At 40.9% G+C, this 20,844-nt stretch overlaps 1 protein-coding gene across 1 annotated transcript in view; it reads right to left on the bottom strand.

Annotated features, from left to right (window-relative positions):
• The window catches only part of CEP112 (centrosomal protein 112), a 406,137-nt gene that overhangs the window by 80,344 nt on the left and 304,949 nt on the right, over positions 1 to 20,844 (bottom strand). The window contains exons 22-23 of the mRNA XM_032319493.1: positions 12,607 to 12,669; positions 6,261 to 6,410 (exon numbers count right to left, since the gene is read on the bottom strand). Of these exons, the coding sequence (XP_032175384.1) occupies positions 6,261 to 6,410; positions 12,607 to 12,669 (213 nt within the window). The remainder of the gene's footprint in view (positions 1 to 6,260; positions 6,411 to 12,606; positions 12,670 to 20,844) is intronic.

Raw genomic sequence — 20,844 nt, 5'->3', positions numbered from 1 at the left:
GGTGAGGGAGCAGAAAGATTCATTCAATGGGATTTCCAGAATCTGACTTGAGGGACCGGGCAGTGGTATTTAATTCACATCAGTATAAGAAGAAAAAACAGGTTGAGGGCAAGGTAAGAATGAGAGAAACAGAAGTTCAGTTTATAGGATGTCTAGTTTGGGCAGCCTAGTGGGTCTTCAAGTGAAAATGTGGGATGGTAGCTAGAAATCTGGACTGAGGTCTCAGAAACAAAGACTATGTGGAGATGAAGATTTAAAATTCATTTGCACAGAAACTACATACATGAAGGGGTGAGAATGTCCAGGAGGCATACAAAGAAAACAGAAGAGGTCTTGCCACTATTTGAGTGCTAAAAATGGGAACAAGGGACAGGGAATGGGGATGGAAGAGAGGGTTTCAGGATGGTGGATGAACTGAGCATGTGTTGCCATGGAGCTAAGGGAGATTTGAGAGGCTGTTTATGTGGCCAATTAAGTCCTTGTTCACAGACGTTCACGGAGTCTTAACTAGAATGGTTCTATAACTTCCTTGCCCCATTGATGTGGATGACATGAGGCTGGGCTGTGGGGATGTTTTTCCCTGCTCATCATTTTGTACTCATCATAATCCACCATGAGGAGGCTACCCCAGGAAGCCACTAGTCTAGGGAGATTGTCCAGGCACGTAGAGTTGTCCTGAACTCATTCTAAAACCTGGAGTCCAATAAAACCAATCAACAGCCTGAATCCAAACCACAGCAATAATCCATAGATACGCTGCAAACAATTAAATAAATGCTTGTTATTATAAGTCATTAAATTGGGGGCCTTGTTTGTTATGCAGCATTATTGTGGCAATAGCTGATGAACACATGTTCCTTGTTAAATGTTATAAAGGAGACAAACGGGCTTCTAAGATCAAATAGAAGGTTTTGCAACACCAAATGAAGTGACTAAGTAAGAGTGAAAACTAGCAAAAACGCATTGGAGCACTGAAATCGGGTAGTAAGGTAAATAATAGCAAAAAACTCTCAAAAGCCTATAGTCAAGGAAAGAAACATGACTCTGGAGCACAAAAACCTCCATATCTGCCAATGTCCGCCAATTCATTATTTTGTTAGACGTCAACAAAATCCTGAGAAATCTCATCAGTATCATCAAATGTGGAGAGAAAAAAGCTATATGAGTGACCTCATCTTTTTCCTCTTCCAAAGTGAGAAGTGGAAATGGATGTAGTGGAAAAACAGGTAAATATCAGGGCTGTCTATCTCTGAGAAGAGTTCATAGTTCATAGGTCATAGGACTTTAGGGATGCATGCCAAACTGGGATAATTCAAACCCCAAAGGGATATCAGGTGCCCTCTCCCATTTAGGTAGTGTGAACGCAGAAACACAGAACATTCGTCCCAACCAGACTACACACACACCTCCACTCCAGCTCTTTCTTTCCCTCCTCTCAGGTTAGAGAAAATGCACAGACATCACAAATCACTTTTCTTGCAGAGAGGAGACAATCATGATGCTTCAGAAACATATACTGAATGTTTAATATGTAGAGGTATTATGGTTAATTACTGAATTTATCCTGGTTACTCTACTAACCTTAACACAATAGAGAAAGACTTCTTTAGGAATCCCTCAAAAAAAGCAAATCATTTCCACAGGGGAAAACCTAGTCTTGCCCAGCCTCCCCCACAGCAATATTAAATGCTAGGTGGGCAATGTTTACAGTTCTCATGAGAAAACATGTGACCAGGAAGATGTGTCCATCTGACATGGTGTTCAAACATAAAGGTAAATGGGCAGATGTTCTTAAACATGAACAATTCAGGGAAGACAGAACCATGAGTCTTAAAAAAAACTATTTCCACTCCCCTTGGTCCCCAGGCTGACCCTGGGACCTATCTCAACCAAGAGAATGTGGTAGAAGTGCCATTGTGAATCCCTACAGTAGCCTTAAGGGAAATGCAGATCTGCCTTCGCCTATTGGAATACTCCTCTTGGATGCCAGCTTCCATGTGAAAGGTCTGAGCACCCAGTGCATGGGGCCATATGGAGAGCACCTGGAGCCATATTGGATGTTGCAGCGCCAGCCAAGCTTCCCGCTGAATGTAACTCCACCATGCCACACATGGAGTAGAAGAACCACACGGCTTATCCCTGCCTGAATTTCTGATCCAAAGAATTCTAGGCATATAAAACGGTTGTTGCTTTAGAACACTAAGTTTTGGGGTGGTTTGTTATGCAGAAGAGCTGGCTCTTTTTAGAAGCTTGACTTTGAAGGTAAGGAGTGAGCTAAAGCAGTAGATAAGTGATAAAGATCTTTTTGCTCTCAAAATAGGGCATACTATGGTATAAAAGATTTACCCATAGGATTGCTTTTGTTTCTGTTACTCCTTTTCTACTCCAGGAATCCTGTTCTGTGAAAGATCTCGCTTGGTCCCTTGTTTCTTAGACAGCCAGAATCAGGCCCGCTGTTGGTCTCCACTACCATGATTAACATCCACTGGGCTCCCTTGGACTGCTGGCTCCTCCACTTTCACTAGTTTTTAGCTGTTTCTTAGTGCAAAAGTGATGTTATAATTAAAAATATGGAGTTAAGGTAAAAGAAAATTGCCACAAATTCCACCCTGCAGAGATGTCCTCCAGTAAAATTTTGATATATGATTCCCGTCTTTTTTCTCTTTATATGTACTTTTATTTGCAAACATGACTTCGTATATAATTTCTGTAAACTATATTTTCATTGAAAACTACCTTGTGAACATTTTCACTATCCTTAAATATCCTTCCCCAACACCATTTTCAATAGTGCATCGTTTTTAGTTTATATACTATGGCAAAAAATATAGATAGGAAATAGGAAATATGAGTATTGTGGGTGCCTTGTCTACAATGGGACCTTGATAAATAGGTATTGCATAGATGAGTGAATGCTAGAATGAACTTCCTTTGGCTAGCTAAAGCTTTGTGTAACCTTTTAACTGCCACCTTCGGGCACATTCTGGAAATGGGTCAAAAGTTGGGCATGTCTCTCAAGCAATGTAATAATGGTAGGTATTGCCAAATTATTCTCCAGAAATGTTTTAGCAGGTTACACTATACCACACCAGTGGCCCTTAAAAGTGGATTGTGATAGGCTACCTTTCTCTCAAGAATTCCTTTAATAAAAGGTCTGCTGATCCACGGAGACATTATCATAAGCTCTGGAAGGGTGAGTAAGAGGTTTACTCTCCACCCTCACCCCCGACTGCCAGCTTGAGGGCTCAGCTTGTCCCCAACCCAGAAAGTGGGGCAAAGTGCATTTCACAATCAACATGCACACTCTTTATACGGCACTCTTTGATTCTCATATTTCAATACAGTAGTATTTAACATCACAAAATCTTCAGTACATGTGAGCTTGTTTTTTTTTTTCTTTTTAAATATTTTATTTATTTATCAGAGAGAGAGAGGGGGAGAGAGCGAGCACAGGCAGACAGAATGGCAGGCAGAGGCAGAGGGAGAAGCAGGCTCCCTGCCGAGCAAGGAGCCAGATGTGGGACTCGATCCCAGCACGCTGGGATCATGACCTGAGCCGAAGGCAGCTGCTTAACCAACTGAGCCACCCAGGCGTCCCCATGTGAGCTTGTTTTAACATAGATGCAGACAAATGCATTTGGTTTCAGAAAACCAAATACAAGCCTTATGGTGTCTGTGCCTCTCTCTGAGAATCTGGATCTATGTACCTGTATGTACAAAACACTCAAACACAACTAGAGTGCCCAAATCCAACAGCTGTTGCAGACATGCTGTTATCACTTAGGCAGACAGAAAATAAGAGTGAGGCTATCTGGGTTCATTTTGTGCATTTGGCCAATGCCTGGCTTTCACAGGCAGAATGCAGAGACTGGGGTATATCCAACAGCTCATGGCTGAGCCTTTCCCGTCATGAAGACCGTGGCTTGAACCTGGCTATGACAGTTGTTGGGCAGTATGAACTTGGGACTGGGTATTGAACCTTAGAGTCTCAGTTCTCCCACTTGTAAGATGAGGAGGATAGATATACCTTCCTTGTAAAGATGACAAGAAGGCCTAAATGCATAATGGGACTGGTGATGAATAAAAGTGTCTGGCAGACAGCCTGGTACATAGGCCATGTTAAATAAATATGAGCTATTATTCCTTTTATTTTTGGTGACATAGTCTGGAAAAGAAAAGCAATGCGAGGAGTGCTAATGAATTACTTATCTTATGCAGGTTAGTAAAAAAACCCCACAAAGGTCATTCACTTTACGCATAATCTAACTGAGTCAATCAAACCCATACTATATCTGCAGCGCCTGGGTGGCTCAGTGGGTTAAGCATCCGACTCCTGATCTGGGCTCAGGCTGAGATCTCATGGTCCTGGGATGGAGCCCTGTGTCAGGCTTCAAGCTCGGCAGGGACTCTGTTCTCTCGTCTCTCCTTCTGCTCCCCCCGCACTCTCTCTCCCCCCTCTTAAAAAAAACAAAACAAAACAAAACAAAAAACTGAACTATATCTTACCTACATTATAATTTTAGTTATTTTCAAGTACCTATGTCCTGGAGGTCATAAGTATCATATAACATATATTTTAATATAATATGTATGTACATCTTTTGAATTCAGTCTTTAAGATCTGACACTTTTCTGGAAATTAGGATCACAATGGTTTTCTGTTTTAACAGGTAAGTGGATTAAAACTGCAAAAACAATTAAAAATAGGCAGATGTACTAATTATATTTCTTTCAAGATTTTTTTTAACCTTAAGAGACAATACTAGATAAAAAAATAAAAAATTTTAAAAAAATAAAAAAGAGACAATACTAGAAACTATGCCATTATGGAGTAAATTTATGTTTTCCCTTTTTGCATATGTTGGGATTCAATTATTTATTTGAAATTTGGAAATTGCCTAGTGCATGGTATTTGGATATCGAGTGGAAAAGAAACTCACTTGAAATGAAATTTTTATATAACTAAAGGAATTTAAACAAAGTATTCAGCTCAGCTCACGCCAGGCAAAATAGTTCCACAGATCAATGAGTAACTCCTGCGCATTTATAAATGAGAAGAGCTTCAGAGATTTTTTTTCAATTACTAGAATATAAAAAAGAAACCTCTTTTTTGTCTCATACCCCACGTAGGGGGAAAAGAAGCTGGCCGATGGCAATATATAGGGAAAATCTCATTAAGAACAAGATAAAGTAAGTCCTCACCTCTAAAGTGAGGAGGCTGGATGAAATGGCCTCCAAGAGTTGGTCGATATCTGAAGGTGGTTTTTTTTTTTTTTTAATCCCATTCAGTCTTGTCCAGGCTTAAAGAGTATATTTTAAAAAGCAACTTACATTAGCACTAGCTTCTTGGTAAATTACTCAGATTGCCTACAATAGGCTATAGAAAAGAAAGACGGAGGGGTTAGGCAGAAAAGGGCAGCGATAAAACCCAAATGTTTCTTTTATTTTTCCTTGCTTTGTACGATTGCTCAACACGCTTTAAGCGTTGTTATAACAAAGTAAAATCACTGAAAAATAATCTTTTGCTGGAAATTCTTAAAAAAATTTTTGTTCTCTTTTAAATCTTATTTATAAAGGTTTCCAGATGCTTATCCTCACAGATTAAACACAGCGTGATGTAGACACTTATAATAATATTCGCTGCTATGAAGCCAAGAAAAAACTACTTTGAGATCTAACTGCCTATCACCTAAAGAATCAGGGTCCAGGGAACTTTCTGTTGCTATTAAAGGCGTGATTCTCTGAAGCCATTTGGAAACAGCCTAGGTTCTCAGCAGCAACACATCTACCCTGTACTATGTCAAAGCACATCAAATGGTTGGCATTCCAAACCTCAAACAGGTTATTTCTCATTATGTGAATACATAATGAAAGGATGTGGGCAAAGAATAGAATGTAAATTGGAAGCTGACTTCTGAATTTATTAGCCAGCAGTACTGGGCTAAAACAGTCATCCTAATTTCAAGAGACAGTTCCAAAGTGGTTCTCAAGAAAAAGGACAGGGTATTTTTCAAATATTTGTGCAGTGTGAATGGACTGGGCTTGCCAAAAATGACTTTTTATGCTGGCATGTGATCTCTTCGAGGGAAGTCAGCCTGAGTCACTGGATACATCAAAGGTAGAGCCCAGTGAATGGAATTCCGGCAGGCCGCGCGAGGAAGCCAGATACCTGCACCATCGGCCCGCAGCCGCGATTCCAGCCCTCCTTTTAATTACATTAAAGCAGCTGGTACCACTGGTTACTGAAGTCTTCAGATTACCTTGATTGCTCGGTCATTATCTCTAATCAGCTGCTTCTTCTCATCTTCAAACTTCTGTATAACATCCTGGAGCCGCCGTTCCGCATCAAGCTGCTGCCGGCTGTTCTCCTCTTTCAGAGAGGAAATGGTTGTCTGAAGTTCTCCTATGATCTAAAATGAAAACAGCATGCTGTGACTTCCAATTCTTCGGTGCGAGGCATCTATTTTATATGTATTTATGCTTCACAAAAGAGCGGATTTGGCAAAACTCTAATCCACAAACTAAATATTTTCAATTAACATATCGCGCACTATAATGCATGAAATTCCACACAATAAAAGACTATAATAAAACTGTGAATGGTGAACAACTGCTGAACCAAATATATTTGGAAGACATTTCCACTATAACATTCCACAATATTTACTCACCAGAAGAAAGAACATCTGTGATCTCAAAAATAGGAAAAGCGTCAGATTTTATTTCGCTGAGAAATAGACTTATTAGAATGAAGAAAGCGATTTTGCCTTTTCTAATACTTGGAACTGTAAGAACCAAAGGAAAAATGAACAGGGCTCCTTCTTTTTCCTTACCTAATTCTACACAACAATTTTTGAGTGCTCACTAAGGTTTGTGCACCGTGTTGAGTGCCTTAAGTTCCCATGTCATTTACAAATGTTATTATCACCTGTCTTTTATAAATGGAGAAACAGAGGCATAGAGAGAGGTCATACATTTCCCACTGTCGGAAATGACATCGAACTAAAAAGACAGGCAGAACTTGAGCCACACAGTCAGATCAATCACTGTACCAAGTGGTTCCTCTCACTAGCCTTTTTCTTTCTTTTAGACAAGGTTTTGGTGTGGAAGAGTAGCTTATCATGACCAACTGATAGATAGATATCCATGGAAGTTTACCCAGAGACCCTTGTACTATTCTCTACATTGGAGAGCCGGTTCTCTCCACGAATGGGTCCCCTCTAAGTTCTCCCAAGGAATGAGGGACCTTTTTTAATGAACTGAGAATATGGCTCTTCCTTGGGTTTGGATGGCTACATTTCCTTTCAAATTCAATAGTCGTGACTTCTTAAAAGCAGGAAATAGTTGTTTCTTCTTCTAACAAAACAAAACAAAACAAAACCAACCTTAGCCCTGGTTGGAATAGGATTCCATTGGTTCTATGGGAACAGGGCTGGTTGGTGAGATACATTGGGCAATTCAGTTATCTTCCTTGAAGTTCAATTTTTCCACCTAATATTTGGTGGCAAAACTAGAGTATGGTATTGTAAGACAATAAATAGAGACTCTCTGAAGTCTGCCAGAAGCAAAGTCCTATAGAAATATTAATTGTTACTATGGATATAAATGATAGCATATTTACAATAAAATATGGAGTTTCTATGCTTTTAGAAGTGAGCAAACTCACTGTACCAAAGTTTAACATTTAGGATTTGTAAATCACATGTTAAGACCATTGTGAAATAAATGGCAAAATACATACTAGCAGTACATTAATATTTTTAAATACGAACTTGGACCTTTTGCTATGAGTGGAAGAATCCATTTACTGAGAATAAAGATGTTTTTCATCTGTTTTCTGAATTTTGATTAAATGTTGTTCCCATTCTGGCATCAATTCAATGAATTCTCACAGCACTTCTATGAAACAGGGAAGGTTAAATTCTTCTAGTGAATGTCAAAAACTGAGGCAATAATCAGCTCACTCACAGTCACAGAGCAAGAGGAGCCAGAGATAAGAAAGAGCCAAATTTCCTTGGCCCAGCATGAAACTTAAGATTGATATTTTATAAGAGCATGGAGCCAAATAGTAAAAATAACTCACTATTTCAATGACTATTGGAGGGTTTCAAGTTAAGTAAACTACAACTTTGTAAAGGGGTGAGCTTAAGTCTGTCATGTGTTCATTGTGTGTGTTCGGTACGTGTGAGTGTGTGTGTGTGCATATGTGCATGGATGTACGTGTGTGTATGTTTAGTGATATGCAGTATGATCGCATGTCCAGATTCATATATCCACTGCCACAATCATGTAATATGTTTTTAAAGTACAAAGTAATTTTGTTGCTTTAAAGAACAGTAAGATTAGATTAGCTTTTAATTGGCCAAGACTGAAGATAAACGTATTTGTGGGTTCTTCAAGTGACCGTAAGGGCAAGAAACAGGGACCTCTCATTTTCAGAAGCTTAATGACAAGAGTACATCAAAAAGAAATAAATGCAGGTTTTGGAAGGAGCTATGAGCAAAGTCCTGGATGTTCTGAGGAGAGCATGCTTGCTTTTGTGTGGAAAATGAAACCTTACATTCTTGGGGGGAATGATGAGATTCTTGGGACGAAGTAATGAGATTATCTTTGGAAAGTTATTCTAAAAACTGACGAAGATTCAGGGAGAGCGTCAAAACATTTAAGGTGAACCACGGTAGGTAGGTGAGTAGATAAAGTGGTTGACAGACTGACAGATGAGATGGATATAGAGAGGTAGCTGAAAGGTGGGTAATTTTTAAAGCCAGAATTGAGATTTAAGATCCCAATTAATACTAACTTGATTAATATGCTTTGGGTAAAGAATAAAACTCACTTGGTTATAGACATAGAGTAAAAGACTGTAGATTATATTCATCTTAGCTCAGTGCATGTAACTGGCACTTAATATTTTAGTAGTAGAACTATAATCATAGTAAATAAAAAGAACAATTACCTGACAAGTTATATTGAGATGATCTAGCCTTTTCATAGAATAATGATATTAAAATTTTCTGAGAAAAATCAGAACTAATCTATGCAACTATAAACCCCACCAGTTTTGATTGAATCATAATTAAAATGTCACCACTCAACTGAATGTTTACCCTGCATTCGCTTCAGAGAGAGATGTGGATGCAAATATTTCCATGCGATATTAAAAATTAATATTTTGGGAAGCAAAAGGAGAGCTATTTCAAGCTGATGCCATAAGCAAGCTAACTCACGAAAGCTCTAATAGTTAATTATTGCTAAGCATTTAACACTTTGCAAAAAATGTTTAGTGGGTCTTAGTAAGTCTTAGAAATAGGATTCTGAATAGATGCTGAGATTTCCTCTTTAACTCACTCTGATGTTTTCCAGATTGTAGTACAGCTTGAGATTTTTACAAAACTCCTCTTTAAAATATAGCAGGGCCTACTTGGGAAGATTTGGTAGATACTGAGATCCTCATCAAACAAGTGGGAAGAGTGGTTCCCCAGCACATTTGGCTTCTGGGTTGCCACCCTGGGGAATGACATAAAGGTTGGGGGCACGAGGGACCTGTGGAATATGTCCAGGCATAATCTGCCTCAGGTACGTGGGAGCAAGTGAGGGCACTGGGGGGAGCCAGGCTCTTCGCAGTGGGCGAGCTCTACTGGTATTCGGCTCTAGACTTGTCCACAGCGACCTGTCTTCTTGCAACATGGCGGTATCTTTCTCTGAAAAATGGCCGCCAGGTGAGCCAGCTGAATGGGGACAACTGTGCTAACACTGAAAAGGCAAAGTGAAAATGTCATATTAAGACAAAAAGAACAAAGTTGTGACTCTGATGGAAATCATATTTGGGAGTGTGCCCAGAGATGAGGCAGTCGTTGCCATCATGATGAACATGGAGAATCTCAGAAGGGGCACAGTCCTGGGTATGCCACGGGCTTGGTGTTCACGGTCCATTAGATCCCAAAAGCTTGATAAAATCTCAAAGATTAAGTGACTTCCTTTAAGGGAGGAAAATATTTAAAATATTTTCCAAATTTAACCTGATGATCTCCTGGATACTAATGCATTCATTATAAATGCATTCATCATATTACTTAAAAAATTTTTTTTTCAGAGAGGGATTTTTTTTTTTAAAAACCTGATAAAGAGTTAAGCAACTTTGCTTCTGGGCTGTCCTCAACTTAGATAGGAGTTAGGGATCTTGGCAAACTATCACTAGAAAACAGAAAAAGTCAGTCTATGGTTCTGTTTGTAATGTTCATTTTCAAATAATGTTTCTTTAAACCGACTGGATTGTAGACCAATGTTTCCCCAATGCCCGTACACAGATACAAATATACACATATGCTTAAAAACATATAAATATTTACATGTATTTAGAGGTGGACAAACAAAATATTATGAACATAAGGTTGTCATCCTACCTTTTATGAGGAGGATGGACTGTCTTTCAAAGACTTTTTTTTTCCTATTTGGTGTTGCGTTGTCTTTGATGTATGAAACCATGGCTATAGGACATGATAGCTGGTACTAGTTGGCTTTTCCTCCTCCTCCTGCTTCTTCATGTCTTTACTTGGGAAAATATTTAGCAACCCCCTGTGCCTTTCCACATTTTGGAGGGAGATTTGATCAATTCTTGAATACCCCAAAATAATTAAAAATAACTTCTTGTTCCTTCCGTATCTTTTTTTAATTCTTTGTTCCCTCTTTTCTTGTCTCTATTTCCATTTTCATCCTGCTGCAATATGAGCTAACAGCCATTAAATGCTTTACTGTGTACTAAGCACTCTCTACTAAGCACTGTTTTTCCTCTTACGTTACTAAATACTTAAAACTAGCCTGTGAGGTAAGCACTACCCCCTCCTTTTACAAATGAGGAAACTGAATTCCAGGGAGTCCAGGTAACTCGCTCAAGGTCATATAGGTAGTAGGGCTGGTATTCAAATTCGGGTCGGTTGGACTCCAAAGCTGTAGGCTTTCTTCCACACTAACTGACGTTTAATTTGCTTTAATATGAACTAATCAAGCTTCTTCACACATTCCTTTAGATAAACTTAAATACTCCTGTTTACACTCTCATTATTTAAGCATTTTTACGGGCTATCTTCTATCTCACTTTCGGTCTGCCTCCCCCATTTAACATAACGCAAAATAAGCAGGACATAAGTACACCAGCTACTTATTTTTCATGTCTTAATTTAAAGTGTAACTTCAGGAGTCATAATATTTCTTCTGATTACAAGATTCTTCTTATATGAAGACTCTTGCAAAGGAATTTAAAAGAATATTTCCCCGTGCTCCTTCTTCAAAGAAGGTCTGGGATGATGGCAATCAGGACATATCATAATCTCTTAAGTAAATGCATGTAAATCTTCACTGGGACAGAGACATTTTGCTTTCCGAGTGGGATGTAAATTATATGGCATATGCACATTTTAGAAATAATTGTATAATCAAAGAAATTTTATGAGTTATCCCCAGAGTTCGGGGAGTGGTGGTGCGGACTGAGCCAGGCTGGTGGCATCGGGCTATGAGGGTCTCCTCTCTGGTCCGATCCAGGAGGGGTCCTGGCTTAGTCACTTGCTAACCCGCATGACCTCAGCTCTCTGAGCCTGTTTCCTCAGTGGGAAAATGGGGCCAATAATAGTCCCTAATCCCAGAGTTATCATGAATGAACACGGAGTCAACATGGTTAGTGCCCCATAAAATTCTTGATTTTATTATTCTTTTGTCATTGTGTTGCTATTACAACCACTGTGTGGTAACTTATAAAATGGCACAGAAGTTTCAGTTCATGGCCACACATCACTGTGCATATGCGAAATTACCAGGAAGAGCTGATTTTAAAATCACTAAATATGATGCCCATGAAAGTGAATGGCTTAACCTATCCATCTATACAATGAAAATTGCCATCCTTTATTCTAGAATTACTCATAAAACTAAGGAATTCTTGGGATTCCCTAAATGATACTATAGGATATTATTATAACAGCTTACACAGAAAAAGTATTTTAAGCATCATATGTCGAGTTGAGACAGGCATTCAGTTGTTGGCCTTCTACTAAAACTGCTAGAGCAAGACCAGGAAGCCAGATATATATAATGTAGGGACTTAATCATTCTCCTTTTCCCCAAAAGGAGTCAACAGTTGAGCAGATAATTTAACATAGAACATTTATCATTTTGAATTTTATTGCTAAGCAGTCTTCAGGTACAACTAAATGGAATATTGCAAAAAAGCACAGATGGTATCAAACTGCTTACATCACAAATGTAGGTGTGCATTTCCCGCCCTTGTGAAATATGTTGCAGCCTGGGCTTGTTCAAGTGCACTGGCTGGTTTTACAACATCTGAGAGTGTGTGTGTGTGTGTGTGTGTGTGTGTGTGTGTGTGTGTGTGTTAGTTCAAATGGTTCAATATGCCTGATTAAAAAAAATCTTTTAAGAAGGCTAAAATATTAAAAGCATGTATTATTTATCCATCATCAAAAAATGATACTGACCCATAAAGACACTGAAGAGAATTAAGTTTAACTCTAAAGGACAAATGGTTTTATGTGTAGGTTTCTTTTTTGTTTGTTTTGGTTTTGCTTTTTTTTTTTTTCTTTCTTTCAACATTCTTACCTGTGAAGATTTGGCAAGCTTCTGAGTGTATTCCTTCTCAATCTGCTTCAGCCTGCTGTTGGCCTGAAAAACACACGAACATGAACACACACACACACACACACACACACACACACACACACACACACACACGGTGACCTGTGAGCTTGGTATCTCTTCCACACGCCTATCACCAGGCAGCTGGGCCGGCTGCCAGCTGCGCCGCCCTTCTGGGGCAGCCAGAAAACCACAGGGCTTGGCTTTGATCTCATGCCAACTATTCATCACTTAAAAAGCAAAAAGCAAAAGCAAAAAAAAAATCTCCTGCCAATTATGAGACAAACACAGACTTCCGTGGAGAGAAAGAGAAAGCGAGAAGAGGCGGCAGAATATACCGAGCAAGAGTGCGAGGCTCGGAAGGTAAGGGAGGGAACCGCAGAAGCAGCGAAGGAGAGAAGGCAAACAAACAGGGGTAGGGGAACAGGGGAGGAGAAGCGGGAAAAGGTCAAGTTAATCGTCTTCCCCACTGTTGAAAGATGAAAGAACGAGGTGCTCCCGGACAGAGGCAGATGGGCCATTCTGAGACTCACCTAGCAAAGACACGTGCCCCTATTCTGCCTAACACACAAGGGCTACTTTTTTCAAGTGACAGATATATCGACATCAAACAATTTTCATGTCCCGGAAGGAGGGTGGCCTTCCCAGAGTAAGTCTGCATTACTTAGAGCTCCACTATCTCTCCTGCCACTCAAGTTCCCATCCTCCGCATGGGACCCACTTTCCTGCTCTCTGGAAGCCTCTGGGAGGCTCGCCGCGTCCTGAGTGCTCGGAATGGCTCCGTGACACACTGGACTGGGCCTTTCTTCTCATTCATTGTGCAAAAGCACCAAAGAGGCCCTTCCGACCCGACTGTGTCCTCTGCTTCTGGAAGAGCTTTGGTCATTACTCTCAAAGTTTCCTCTCTCTGTTCCCAGGTCTCTCCCCCGCCCTCCCCTTTTATCTGACTGTCCGTCCGTCCGTCTCTGCAGCTTTTGCTGTTGGGTTGCTCAGGTGTATCATCTCTTTTTCTCATTTCTATCTTCCATTTCTTTGTCTTCTTGATCTTTCACAAAGAGTTCTCGACTCCTAATTTTAAACTTTTTGTTGGATTAAAAAAAAAAAAATCCCACCATAATTTCTAAGAGGTTTTTGTTGTTGTTGTTCTTTGAGTAGCATCGTCTATCTGCTTTTTAAGATGAGGAAATGGAGGCACAGAGAGGTTAAGTAACTTGCCCAGTGCCACACAGCTGGGAAGTAAAGAAGCCACTTTAACCCCACTCAGTGGAGCATGGGTACTCAGTCAGGCTGAGCACAGTGCCTGCCTCTCTCTACTGAGCTTATTAGATCCATATACACTTAATATGTTTCTGAATGTCCATACACACACCCAAACATTTTTCTGCTCTCTAGAGCATCTGTTTTTTTCTGAGTTACTTTCATGCCTTTGCTTTGCCAACCACTTTTTGTCCGTTTTTCCTTTTAGAAACTTTCCTCACTTGTCTGGTGAAATTTTGTATTTAAAGTGAGGCCTCTAAAACAGGCAGGCTTTGGATGCATGGACGTCCCATCAAGGGTGTCTTAGAAGGGCCTGGACTCTCCCTGCCTGTCTCTGACTGGACGTTTGTCTTGGGCCATCTTGCCCCGAGCTGCCTCCTCCAGCCTACTTCCAGGCGGCAGAGATCTGGCTGCTGGTGTTTGCTGAAGGTTCAGGATACCAGCTCTTGCACAATCCCAATTTCATTTTGCCCCCAGCCACGCCCGCGTTCCCGTTCTCATGCTGTCTCCCCAGAGAGCAAACCAGGGGTGGAGGCAGAGGCAGACACGGGAACCCTAATCCCAATGGGATAGGATTTGGTGGTTAGGCCTTTGCGGGGTAATTAGGTAATGGGGGGGGGATCCCCTCATGGATGGGATGAGAGCCCTTATAAGAAGTCACAGAGCTCACTTTCTCCCGCCCTGTGAGGAGATAACAAGAAGATGGCGTCTACGGCCCAGAGGAAGGCTCTCCCCGGAACTTGATACACTGGCACCCTGAGCTCAGACTTCCAGCCTCCAGAACTATCAGAGATAAATGTCTGTTCTTGATAAGCCGCCCAGTTTATGGTGTTTTGTTATAGAACCTGAGCTGACTAAGACAATAGCCATGTGTTTTACGGACTTGAGCTCGAAAGCAATTCTTTAGACTTTATTGCAAAATCTCTCCATATCTATAGTCCCACTCAGTACATTGGGTAGTTCTGTTTTTTCAGACTAGAGAGGGCATGTGACTATTACTATTTTTTTCTCTTAAGCCATCAGACGCTATTCTACCTCGATACTGAAGGAAGCCACTCTCCGTTGTAGAATGGAGGCCACTCTGAGCCTCCTGAGGTTTGTTGAGGTTCACATTCCGCCAATATTTTTTAAATCACAAAATGCACGGTAAGTATTTTTTGCTTATTTAATAAACACATGCAGAGCTCTCACCCTGGGCAAGACATTGCTGTAAGCACTTTAAAAATATTTATTTACTAGAAAATATAAAAATGACAGTGCCATAAAGATTATGTTATTTTCCCTAAAAAATGTGGAATCAGAGATGCTGGTTCGTGCAGGACCACCTGTGTCAGAATGCCACAGGCTCACATCATGCCTTTGCAACCACTTCATTCGTTCATCCATTCTAGGCAACTGGGACGAGGGCAGTGAATAAAGCAGACAAACATCCCTCCCGACCTTTACGGAAATTCTGTCCTAGTGAGGAAATGAAATAACTGACCGAAGCGACAATATTTTAGATGGTGCGTGTGCTATGGAGAGGCCGAAGCCAGAAAGAGATGAGAAGTGATGGAAGGTGGGGGTCGTTTCCAGCGTTAGGATGTGGGAGTCCTCATCCTAACGAGGGAAAGCCTCGCTGCGCACGGACATGCAGGAGATGGAGGAGTCCCGGGGAGCTTGAGGGAAAGGGAGGGCAGAGGGAGGGCCGATGCAAAAGCCCAGGGGCAGAGGCACGTTCAAGGCACAGTGAGGCGGCCAGTTCGCTTCAAACTGGGTCGCTGAGCAATGTCCCCCTTGGATAAGGTCTGAGGGAGAACAAGGAGCCAGATCCTTCCTGGTGTCGTGGGCAACTGTATGGAATGTGGCTTTTAATCTGAGTGGAACGGAGAGTCACTGAAGTGGTTTCAGCTCAAGAGTGACAGGATTGAACTTAAGTCGTCACAGGATTATTCTAGCTCCTGTGTGGGGCAAGAACCCAGCAGAGCAGCCAGCTGGGAGGCTGTCACACACAAACCGCGACGTAACGGAGGATGTGCTGAGACGTGGTCAGGTTCCTTGAAAGATGTGAAGGTAGAGCCAACTGCATATGCTGTAGGATAAAAAGAGATAAACCAAGATGACTTCAAGATCTTTCTCCCAAGCGACTAGAGAAGTGGGGTTGTTATTATCTTTCATCAGGAAAACTGTGGGTGGAACAGGTTTTGGGGGGAAGATGGAGAGATTGGTTTCGGACATGTTACGCATGGCGACACCTCTTAGACATCTGTGTTGAGGTGACTGTTTGGGTAGTTGAGGCTGGAGTCCGGTGGAGAGGTCTAGTTTAGAAGGATAAATTCAGACATCATCAGAATATAAGCGGTAGATGGAACGATGCTCCTGGATGAGACCACAAGGCATTGAGCGTACAAGAACCCGGGAAGTCTGGGTATACAGAGCCCTGTACTGCAAATGTCAGCAGGCTGGAGAGGAGGAGGCAAGCAAACCGAAGGAAGGGTCCGAGACAGAAGAAATCAGGATAAGATGCAGTCCTGAAGCCAAGTAAAGAAAGTGTTTTCAGGACTATTCCTCTGGGTCAGCTGCTCCAGCGATGGAGAGGTCATGGGCAACGAAGACTGGAAAGTAAGGATATGGCTTGAGGCTGCGGAGGACGATGGTGATTTGAACACAGGCAGTTGTGGTGTCGTGCAGAAGCTCCAGAGAAGGAGGGGAAGTGGAGCACATCCCATTTGTCATACAGAGTTCTGTCATGAGGGGAGGGGGAGGAATGGGCTGGAAGCTGCAGGGGAAGTGGGCGAAGAAAGGGCTGACTTGGTTTTCTGTACGATGAGAGAACTAACAGCACGCATGCAGGCTGGTAGGAGAAATCTGGCAGGAGAGAAGGCAAACTCAGTGCTTCTGGAGACTCAGAGGAGACATGTTCTTTCTTTCTTTCTTTTGTTAAAGATTTTATTTAGTTGACAGAGATCACAAGTAGGCAGAGAGGCAGGTAGAGAGAGAGGGAAGCAGGCTCCCCACTGAGCAGAGAGCCTGACGCAGGGCTCGATCCCAGGACCCCAGGACCACGACCCAAGCTGAAAGCAGAGGCCTCAACCCACCGAGCCACCCAGGCACCCCGGAGACATGTTCTTGAGTAAAGGAGAGGGGACAGGATCTAGAGCTCGGGGAGGAGAGGGCCTTGGCTAGGAGTCCACGCAAATCACACCTGCCCCATTGGGGCAAGTTCTGGTTGCTTCCACCTTCCCCGGGAAGTAGGGGGAAAAATTCACAGAAAACGTGAGGACCATAGAAGAGAGGGGTGGAAGATTTGAGGTAGGAGGGAAGGGTATGGATGGTCTCGTCTAGGAAAGTGGGAAAGGGATAGGACCAAGGTATGCAGTATGAGTCTCAGGTCTCCAGGAAGCATTAGGGCCCACTTAAAATCACTAATGTTGAATTTAAAGTGAGACCAACTGGCACAACTCGCCCAGTTGGTCGAGCAGCCAACTCTTGATTTTGGCTCAGGTCATGATCATGGGTCATGACACTGCACCCCATGTAGGGCTCCATGCTCAGCGGGGAGTCTGCCCGAGATTCTCTCCCTCTCCCTCTGCCTATCCCCATGCTCACTCCCTCCTTCTGTCTCTAAAATAAATAAATAAATATTTTTTTTAAAAAAGATTTTATTTATTTATTTGACAGACAGAGATCTGTCTGTAGGCAGAGGGGCAGGCAGAGAGAGACGGAGGAAGCAGGCTCCCTGCTGAGCAGACAGCCTGATGCGGGGCTCGATCCCAGGATCCTGGGATCATGACCTGAGCCAAAGGCAGAGGTTTTAAACCACTGAGCCACCCAGGTGCCCCAATAAATAAATCTTTTAAAAACAAACAAACAAACAAACAAACAAACAAACAAAGGGAGACCAGCTGGTAATATATGAATACTCCAGAACTTGCTAATAGCTAATAGAAAAGAATCACTATTTTGGAGAATAATAAGAGTGACTGAAGAAATAAAATTAATTTATCACCCATCAAGGTTTCTATTATGTATGTGAAACTAAGTTACAATTGCCTGAATTTCTGAACTTCTCAAATAAGTCTAAAATGCTCTGGTTTAGGGGCACCTGGCTCTGTTAGTTGTGTCCAACTCTTCATTTTGGCTCAGGTCAGGATCTCAGGCTCGTGAGATAGAGCCCCAAGCTGGGTTCCACGCTGGATGTGGAGCCTGCTTAAGATTCTCTCTCCCTCTCTGCCTCTCCTCTCCCCTTCCCTCTGTCCAAGTGCCCTCTCCCCGTTTCTTGCTCTCAAAAACAAAAAACAAAAAACAAAAAAAGTTCTGGTTTAGCATGGTTGAACATCCACAGAAAATTCATCATGCAAACCATCCCTAAAACATGCTTTGAATTATTTTATTCTCAGGATGGTATTGACTTATACATTTCCATGCATAAACTTAAGTTATGGTTATTTTAATCCAAGTCTTATTTTTATAGCTATCATTACTACATAGAAGGACAATTTTCAAACATCTGCAGCATAGCCTGAACAGATGTGGAATAACAGATGAGAGGAAAATCATAATTCTGAAGTGAGCAAAGTTGTTTTGTCATTGCTCTTGTTTTAATCTCTGGCTCTTCCTAACTACTCCCATTATGGCTGGTCATGCCCTCCACCCTCCACCAAGCACTTAGCTCCCCTCTGCTTTTCTAGGGTCTCTTTCTCAGTTCACTCTTCCTTGTTAGAAAGCCACCAATGTATTGGTTCACTTTCTCTACACAGTTCCTATCAAAATATTGGGTTAAAACTTTAATGGAAAAAAATAAACCAGTGTGTCGATGGTTTTTAGTCATCATAATATGCTACTTTTTCCTTGCAGGATACTTTGCATTAAGTCCTCATTCAAAACAGTCTTTCATTCCTTTATTTTCCATTTTTTATTATTGGTGAAAGTTCAGGCACTCATATTTCCATGAAGGGAATTTAGAGGAGAATTAGGAGGCTCCTCTAAAATCTGAGGCAAGTCCAGATCTTATAAAGATAAATTTCCTTAAAATATAACAGCATTAGTTTTTGAATTAAATATCTGCCTTTATGAAAAGGATGCTTCCCAGATACTTGAAACATAACATAAACCTCAGCCTATTATGCAGTACTTTCTACTCAAAACTTTGTAGGCATCCATTTGAAGCTTCTCCAAACACTCTGAATAACAGTTATGGCCAGTTGTTGCCAGATGTAAGTATATAACTGCGCACGCCCCTAAAAACAAAAAAAAAATCAGAAAATTCGTAGAACATATTTATATTTAATTTAATTTAAAATATTTACAGAACTTCCAAACTTGAAGTTGCCTATATTTTACCTCAAAATAAAGCTATAGCTTTGTGAAGCATAAGTAAAATTAATGATTTCTGCTTGGGCTATGATGGGAGTGACTGGGCCATTACTTAATCTGTTACAGTCAACAGCGAGAAAACTGGACAAAATAAAGGGGAAAAAAACTGTTTTAGGATGTTTAGGACTGTGACGCTGTGAAGAAGGGGAAACAAGTGAGGTTAAACCTTCCAATCACACCTTTCTTTCTGGAGGCACATCTGAACTAAACATAGGCAAGGGAATCAAAGTATAGCATAGCAGGATTGTGAGCTGAGGAGATGAAGGCTGGAGTCTGGGAAGGCTGAGGCAGTTGGAGTTTGCGGGGACAGAGCACTAGACAGAAGGGAGCTATGCACAGAAAGAGCTCCAGACACCTACGTAGGTTCCCTCTGAGTCTGTTACTGATACTGAGCTGTGTATGTATGGGTAAGGTTCTACAAGGTCAAGTAAAAAGTGACTAGTGAGATTTAAAATAAACAATTTCCTAAGCTTACACAGGGCTGAGGGATATTTCTCTTCTGACCAGCCAAAATGAATGGTTTTCATATAACGTCCAGGAAGGTCACACTTAGTCACAGGGTTAAACTAGCCTTAGAGTAAAGTTAACTTTAAATCTGCTCTACTAAAGTTTTTTTTTTTTTAATTTTTAAGGCTCAATTGGATCAAACTGGTCACTGCAAGTAACTCCTTCCTGAACGATCTCAATATTTTTCAAAAGAAGTCAGGAAAATCCAGTATTCAAGAACTTGTATTTTACAATGTTCAGCATTCAATAAAAGATGGCATAAGAAGCAGAAATATGTAAGTCATAGAAGAAGAAAAATTAGTCAATAAAGTTAGACTAAGAAATGACAGAGATGGTGACATCAGTAGACAAAGACTATCATTATGTTTCAAAAATACCTATTAAAATGACACCTAAATATTTAAATGAAAATATGAACATAATGAGGAGAGAAATGAAAGACAGGCGAAAAAACAAAACAAAACAAAGCTTAAATAGCCCAGGGCATAGCAATATATTATCTGAAAGGAAAATTTCACTGGATGGGATTAATAACAGATTTGGCACAACAGAGGAAAAGATCAGTGAATATGAAGAAAAAAACATTTTAAGTATCCCTAAATGATTGCCAGAAAGACAAAAGACTGAATTTAATGAACAGTCTCAGTAATGTATGAGACTATATCATGGCATCTAACATATGCATAATTGTGTATCAGAAGGAGAAAAGTTTGGGAAAATATTTGAAGACATAATAGGTACAAATCTTGCAATATGAAGAAAACTGTACACCCGCCAGTGGAAGAAGACCAATGAACAAAAAAGATAAACACAAAGAAAACCACATCAAGATACATCATAATCAAATTGCAAGAACAGAACTAAAGATAACATCTTAAAAGCAGCCAGAGAGGTAGATGCATTTATAAGATAAGAATGAGGATTTCTCATCTGAAACTATGCTAGTCAGAAGACAACATATGGAATCTTTAAAGTGCTGAAAGAAAAAAAAATCTGTCAATCTAGAATTGTGGATTTGGTAGAAATATCCTTTAAAACTGAAAATGAACTATAGACCTCTTCAAACAAAAATCTGTCACCAGA

This window comes from Mustela erminea, chromosome 18 (assembly GCF_009829155.1).
Source record: "Mustela erminea isolate mMusErm1 chromosome 18, mMusErm1.Pri, whole genome shotgun sequence".
In the NCBI taxonomy this organism is placed as follows: Eukaryota; Metazoa; Chordata; class Mammalia; order Carnivora; family Mustelidae; genus Mustela; species Mustela erminea.
The sequence above is the reverse complement of the archived record's forward strand: the minus strand, read 5'-3'. Positions and strand labels throughout refer to the sequence as shown.